Genomic DNA, 6,660 nt, shown 5'->3' with positions numbered 1-6,660 from the left:
CAAATAAGATCGGGAAAGGCTCTCCTATAAAAGTATGTTTTAAGAAGGGACTTAAAAGAGTTCACTGACTCAGCCGACCTGATTTCCTCGGGCAGGCTGTTCCAGAGCCTCGGGGCCCTGACAGCAAACGCTCTGTCCCCTTTAGTTTTCAGTCGAGACTCTGGAACAGACAACAGACCTCTGCCCGAGGATCTCAAGGTACGTGCTGGTGCGTATGGGACTAAAAGGTCAGAAATATAACAAGGCGAGAGGCCATGAAGAGCTTTAAAAGTAATCAATAGAATTTTAAAGTCAATTCTAAAACATACTGGGAGCCAGTGTAATGAAGCTAAAATAGGAGTAATGTGGTCATATTTCTTTGTTCTGGTTAAAAGCCTGGCAGCTGAGTTCTGGACAGTCTGGAGTTGAGCAGTAGATTTTTGGGTTAAACAAGTGAAAAGGCTGTTGCAATAATCCAGGCATGATGACATGAAGGTGTGTAAAATGGTCTCGGTGTGCTGCTCAAAATTTAAATTACTATCAAACTAAACACCAACGTTCTTTGCAACAGCCTTAATGTGATTTACTGCTGGGACCCAATGACCAGGATTTGTGTTTTGTCTGAGTTCAGCTGGAGGAAATTATTTGACAACTTCACAAAGGCAGTTGTTAAGTGAACTCAGCATTCCAGGGTCTGTGGATCTGACGGGCAAGTACATTTGTGTGTCATAAGCATAAATATGAAAAAAAATACCATGTTTATGGATAATATGTCCAAGGGGAAGCAGATACAAGGAAAACAAAATGGGTCCGAAGACCGACCCCTGAGGAACACCATATTTAACTGGACAGAACGAAGAGACATAGTTGTTTACAGACACACAGAACTTCCTATTTGACAGGTAGGATGAAAACCATTCTAAGGCAGTACCAGAGATCCCCACCCAGTGCCTCAGTCTGTCTAACATGATGTTGTGATCAATGGTGTCAAAAGCAGCGCTAAGGTCCAGGAGTACCAGGACTGAGCACATGCCTTCATCAGCAGACATTAAAAGGTTATTAGTGAATTTAAGCAGGGCAGTCTCAGTGCTGTGGTACTTCCTGAAACCAGACTGAAACTTTTCAAATAATTTGTTATTTTCCAGTACAGTGAGGAGCTGTTTGGACACAATTCTTTCTAAAATCTTTGCAATAAAAGGAAGTTTTGAAATTGGTAAATATGATAGGTTGCGGCCCTCCAAGTTTAAGAGTGAGAACTTCAAAGGAGTTAAATTCATCACAGCGTACTTGATGACATTTAAATTTTTTCCTATACACGCTCACTAGCCCACCACCATGACCACTGACCCTCGGTTGACTAAAACAATCATACTGAGGCGGACACAGTTCAGCTAGCTGGCTATAGTCACTCATTTGCAACCAGGATTCAGTAAAAAACATAAAATCTAGATTTGCAGACAAGATAAAATCATTTAAGATAAGTCTTACTTGTGATCTCACATTGAAGAGTCATTTTAAATGAGTTGGTGCAGTTGTCCTAATCCTTATAAGATTACTATGATTTCTGTGTGGGATGTGCACATTTCGGTTTACTGGTCTATGCGTGATGATGACAGGAATAGAAGTCTTTGGAGCAGCGCTGGGAGCAGACGGCTTTACATGCCAGCAGGTGGAGACAGTTGTTAGTGGCAGAGTTCTGTTCAGTGACCGGTGGTGTGTCCAGGTGTGCTGCATGAATGATTAGTCATTCACGTAAGTCATGTGTGGAGGACCGCACCACATGCTGTATGTGAGCAGCTAACATTTCTGAGCCCCGTTTGTCTGGGTGAAGTCCGTCTGTCTTAAACAGAGACATTCTTTGGCAGAAAATATTAAAGTTATCGACATAACACACACTGTGAGCCCTGCAGGCGGACTGGACGGTTAAAATCTGATTTTGTCAGCTCAGACTGCTGAAGAGCTGTGTCATTTGTTCCCACATGGACTATCACTCTTGTGATGGAGGACGGGAGCGATGGCATTAGGTCCTGGAGTTTTTTTAAAATGTTAGCCGTGGTAGCATTAAAGAAGTGTTTGGGGGAAAAAAATGGGATGAGGAGATGCCGGTTGTGGGGTTCCAGAGCAGGACTGAGCAGAATCTGCTTCAACACTGCGTGCGGACTGAGGATGGAGTGTGTGAGCTGCCGAGTGTTGTGTTGGAGTAGCAATAACAGACCTGAGAGAAGGGCTACCCGACGGTGCAGGGTAGAGACGGCCTCCGGAGCGTCTGAGCACAGCCTCCTTCAGGATCCTACGTCGGGAAGCGGAGGTTTTTGTCCGGGATGACGGCCGCCGATCAGGCCCAGCGGCAGACCGGCGGCCCAGTGCAGGAGATGTAGCCAGTGTGCCACCACAGGCACATCTGCTGGATGGACCGGAGTGTTGTCAGACAGGGCTGCATAGCGCTGGAGAGGCAGCCCCATCCCTGTATCTATGAAAGTCATCGGATGTCTTCCATAAGGTCAGCAATCTTTTTGTTCACTTTCTTAAGGAGTATGCAGTCCTAATGGGGCAGAGATTTCTCGGCTAGCATAACGTTAGTCGCCGGAGCTTTGTTGTGATCAGTAGTGTTGATAGCAGTAGTAGAAAGACCTATAATGTGAACAATTCAATTGAAAAACTAATTGAAATCTTTGAGGGGGAAAAATGAGAAATAAAAACCCTCAAATAACCTGGTTGCATAAGTATGCACACCCTTAGACTAATACTTTGTTGAAGCACCTTTTGATTTTATTACAGCAGTCAGTCTTTTTGGGTAGGAGTCTATTAGCATGGCACATCTTGACGTGGCAATATTTGCCCACTCTTCTTTGCGCTCCAAATCTGTCAGATTGCGAGGACATCGCCTGTGCACAGCCCTCTTCAGATCACCCCACAGATGTTCAATTGGATTCAGGTCTGGGCTCTGGCTGGGCCATTCCAAAACATTAATCTTCTTCTGTTGAAGCCATTCTTTTGTGGATTTGGATGTGTGCTTTGGGTCATTGTCGTGCTGAAAGGTAAACTTCCTCTTCATCTTTCTAACCGACGGCTGAAGGTTTGGTGCCAAAATTGCCTGGTATTTGGAACTGTTCATAATTCCCTCCACCCTGACTAAGGCCCCGGTTCCAGCTGAAGAAAAACAGCCCCAAAGCATGATGCTGCCACCACCATGCTTCACTATGGGTATGCTGTTCCTTGTGTGATGTGCAGTGTCGTTTTTGTGCCAAACATACCTTTTGGAATTATGGCCAAAAAGTTCTACCTTGGTTTCATCAGCCGCGCTTGGATGTTTTTCTTTGTAAGAAAAGGCTTCTGTCTTGCCACCCTACCCCATAGCCCATTCATATGAAGAATACGAGAGATATTTGTCACATGTACCACACAACCAGTACAGGTGCTGGTCATATAATTAGAATATGATCAAAAAGTTGATTTATTTCAGTAATTCCATTCAAAAAGTGAAACTTTTTGACGACCACTGACACCTTGCACAAGGAGGGCAAGACACAAAAGGTCATTGCTAAAGAGGCTGGCTGTTCACAGAGCTCTGTGTCCAAGCACATTAATAGAGGCGAAGGGAAGGAAAAGATGTGGTAGAAAAAAGTGTACAAGCAATAGGGATAACCGCACCCTGGAGAGGATTGTGAAACAAAACCCATTCAAAAATGTGGGGGACATTCACAAAGAGTGGACTGCAGCTGGAGTCAGTGCTTCTAGAACCACCACGCACAGACGTATGCAAGACATGGGTTTCAGCTGTCGCACTCCTTGTGTCAAGCCACTCTTGAACAAGACACAGCGTCAGAAGCGTCTCGCCTGAGCTAAAGACAAAAAGGACTGGACTGCTGCTGAGTGGTCCAAAGTTATGTTCTCTGATGAAAGTAAATTTTGCATTTCCTTTGGAAATCAAGGTCCCAGAGTCTGGAGGAAGAGAGGAGAGGCTCAGAATCCACATTGCTTGAAGTACAGTGTAAAGTTTCCACAGTCAGTGATGGTTTGGGGTGCCCTGTCATCTGCTGGTGTTGGTCCACTGTGTTTTCTGAGGTCCAAGGTCAACGTGGCCGTCTACCAGGAAGTTTTAGATCACTTCATGCTTCCTGCTGCTGACCAACTTTATGGACATGCAGATTTCATTTTCCAACAGCACTTGGCACCTGCACACAATGCCAAAGCTACCAGCACCTGGTTTAAGGAACATGGTATCCCTGTTCTTAATTGGCCAGCAAACTCGCCTGACCTTAACCCTATAGAAAATCTATGGGGTATTGTGAAGAGGAAGATACGATACGCCAGACCCAACAATGCAGAAGAGCTGAAGGCCACTATCAGAGCAACCTGGACTCTCATAACACCTGAGCAGTGCCACAGACTGATGGACTCCATGCCACGCCGCATTGCTGCAGTAATTCAGGCAAAAGGAGCCCCAACTAAGTATTGAGTGCTGTACATGCTCATACCTTTCATGTTCATACTTTTCAGTTGGCCAACATTTCTAAAAATCCTTTTTTGTAGTGGTCTTAAGTAATATTCTAATTTTCGGGGAGATACTGAATTTGGGATTTTCATTAGTTGTCAGTTTTAATCATCACAATTAAATGAAATAAACATTTGAAATATATCAGTCTGTGTGTAATGAATATCCAAGTTTCACTTTTTGAATGGAATTACTGAAATAAATCAACTTTTTGATGATATTCTAATTATATGACCAGCACCTGTATATACTCTCACGTATATGTATTCCATAAACCTCTATCTCTTTCTCCCCCACTGCCTCTACTTATTTTGAGGGTCTGTATAGTGTAATAAAGCCATCCTTACATGGTTATGGAGAACACATCACTGCCTTTTTCATAAACAATTTAGCAACACCTAGGATCTTTGTTATAATCTGAACATGGATCATTGCTTCTCTTTCTAAGGTGGATTCAAGAAATTTTATTTGCAAACCTCATCAGTGAACCACATGTTCCTTCATCATCATGAACACACACTGAACTTTATTCTGACTAAGTTCTCCTGCCCCAAATACTCAGTATTTAAACTCATATATTTTTACATATCTGGATTCATCCACCGCTGAAAATAAATGCACTACTTCCTCCTGTTTCAATAACTACAGTGAGCAGCTGTTTTAGGAAATTACTGAGCATTTTTTAAATGAAACATGTTCAGCAAGAACCACCTGGCTTGGAGATTTTTTTAATATTGTTTAGCAATCAGAAAAATAGAAGAATAGAATAACAATTCAATTTTATTTATATAGCGCCAAATCACAACAACAGTTATTACACTGAATTATTTCTTTAAAGTAGTATATTGTTAGTTCAGAAACAACTGGTCTGTGGTAAATATTTGTTTCTGCATAAGCAGAAGTCATCAGCAAGAGTGGGAAATGCAGTGCAGAAACATCTCCGCATTTAGCACCAAAATTACATAAAAATGTACATCACATGTTAATATTTTGCTCTGTTGATGTCAGACTCATTGCTGTGCAGTTTTGAACACCCAAACGTTAAAATGTGTCATTGCTCACCTGTTTTGTCAAAATCAGAACATGATAGCAGTAGCAGTCATGACCTTTAAATTGGAACTGTTTCACCCCTTAAACTTTGATTAAATCAGACTGATTTCTGAGTTAATTGAGATTTTAGTTCCATGTTGAACATGTTGAACATGTTATGACCTTAACTTAAAGAGCACTCAGGCTGTGCACAGTGATAAAGTGCTTCCTCTCTACTTGTTTTGTCATATTTGTGTTCCTCCATCTTACAAGATGAAGCCACGGGAGGAAAAGAGGGCTTGGATCCACTTTATTATCCTCATAGTACCTTCTTTCTTCTCCTCTCAGACTTCCAGCGGTTGATGACAGTGGCCGAGGGCATCACCACCCTGCTGTTTCCCTTCCAGTGGCAGCACGTCTATGTTCCCATCCTGCCAGCCTCTCTCCTCCACTTCCTGGATGCTCCTGTTCCCTACCTGATGGGCCTGCAGTCCAAAGAGGGCACTGACCGCTCTAAACTGGAGCTTCCTCAGGAGGTACACATTGATTAAGGCAACATGTCTTACTTTGAGAAATGTCCTGAGAAGTTCAAGGCACATTTTATCCACAATGAAAATAAAAATCCATAGGGGGTGGTGTGGCTCAGAGCGGGTGGTCCACTAATCAGAAGGTTGGCGGTTCGATCCCAGGCTCCTCCAATCTGTATGTCGAAGTGTCCTTGGGCAAGGTACTGAACCCCACATTGCTGATGAGGACCATGCCATTAGTGTGTGAATGATTAGTTCCTTTCTGATGAGCAGTTGGCATCTTGAATGGCAGCGTCTGCCATCAGTGTGTGAATGTGTGTGAACGTGACATGGAGTATAAAGTGCTTTGAGCGGTCCAAAGACTAGAAGGGTCATACAAGTAGTGTCCACTTACTATTTGAATAAATTGAGATTTTTTTAATAACAAGTCAGTAAAGTCTTAAAGAGGTGGTATTATGCTTTTTGGCTTTTTCCCTCTCCTTTAATGAGTTATATACCTTTTTTGTGCATGTAATAGATTGGGCTTTTTCACTTTGCCAAAGTCCACCCCAAAGGAATAGTATGAGGCTGCCATTTCAAGACCGCAATCCTAGGGCCGGAGCTAGCTAGCTATGTACTCTTGACAGCCCC

General features: G+C 43.0%; 1 protein-coding gene across 3 annotated transcripts in view; it reads left to right on the top strand.

The window, feature by feature from the left end:
• dennd5b (DENN/MADD domain containing 5B) overlaps positions 1-6,660 on the top strand; it is a 128,271-nt gene that overhangs the window by 88,854 nt on the left and 32,757 nt on the right. For all 3 annotated transcript variants that reach the window (XM_046072063.1, XM_046072064.1, XM_046072062.1), the window contains exon 5: positions 5,852-6,039. In XM_046072063.1, coding sequence (XP_045928019.1) covers positions 5,852-6,039 — 188 coding nt within the window. The remainder of the gene's footprint in view (positions 1-5,851; positions 6,040-6,660) is intronic.

The sequence above is a fragment of the Micropterus dolomieu genome, linkage group LG16 (genome assembly GCF_021292245.1).
Source record: "Micropterus dolomieu isolate WLL.071019.BEF.003 ecotype Adirondacks linkage group LG16, ASM2129224v1, whole genome shotgun sequence".
NCBI classification, from domain to species: Eukaryota; Metazoa; Chordata; class Actinopteri; order Centrarchiformes; family Centrarchidae; genus Micropterus; species Micropterus dolomieu.
The sequence above is the reverse complement of the archived record's forward strand: the minus strand, read 5'-3'. Positions and strand labels throughout refer to the sequence as shown.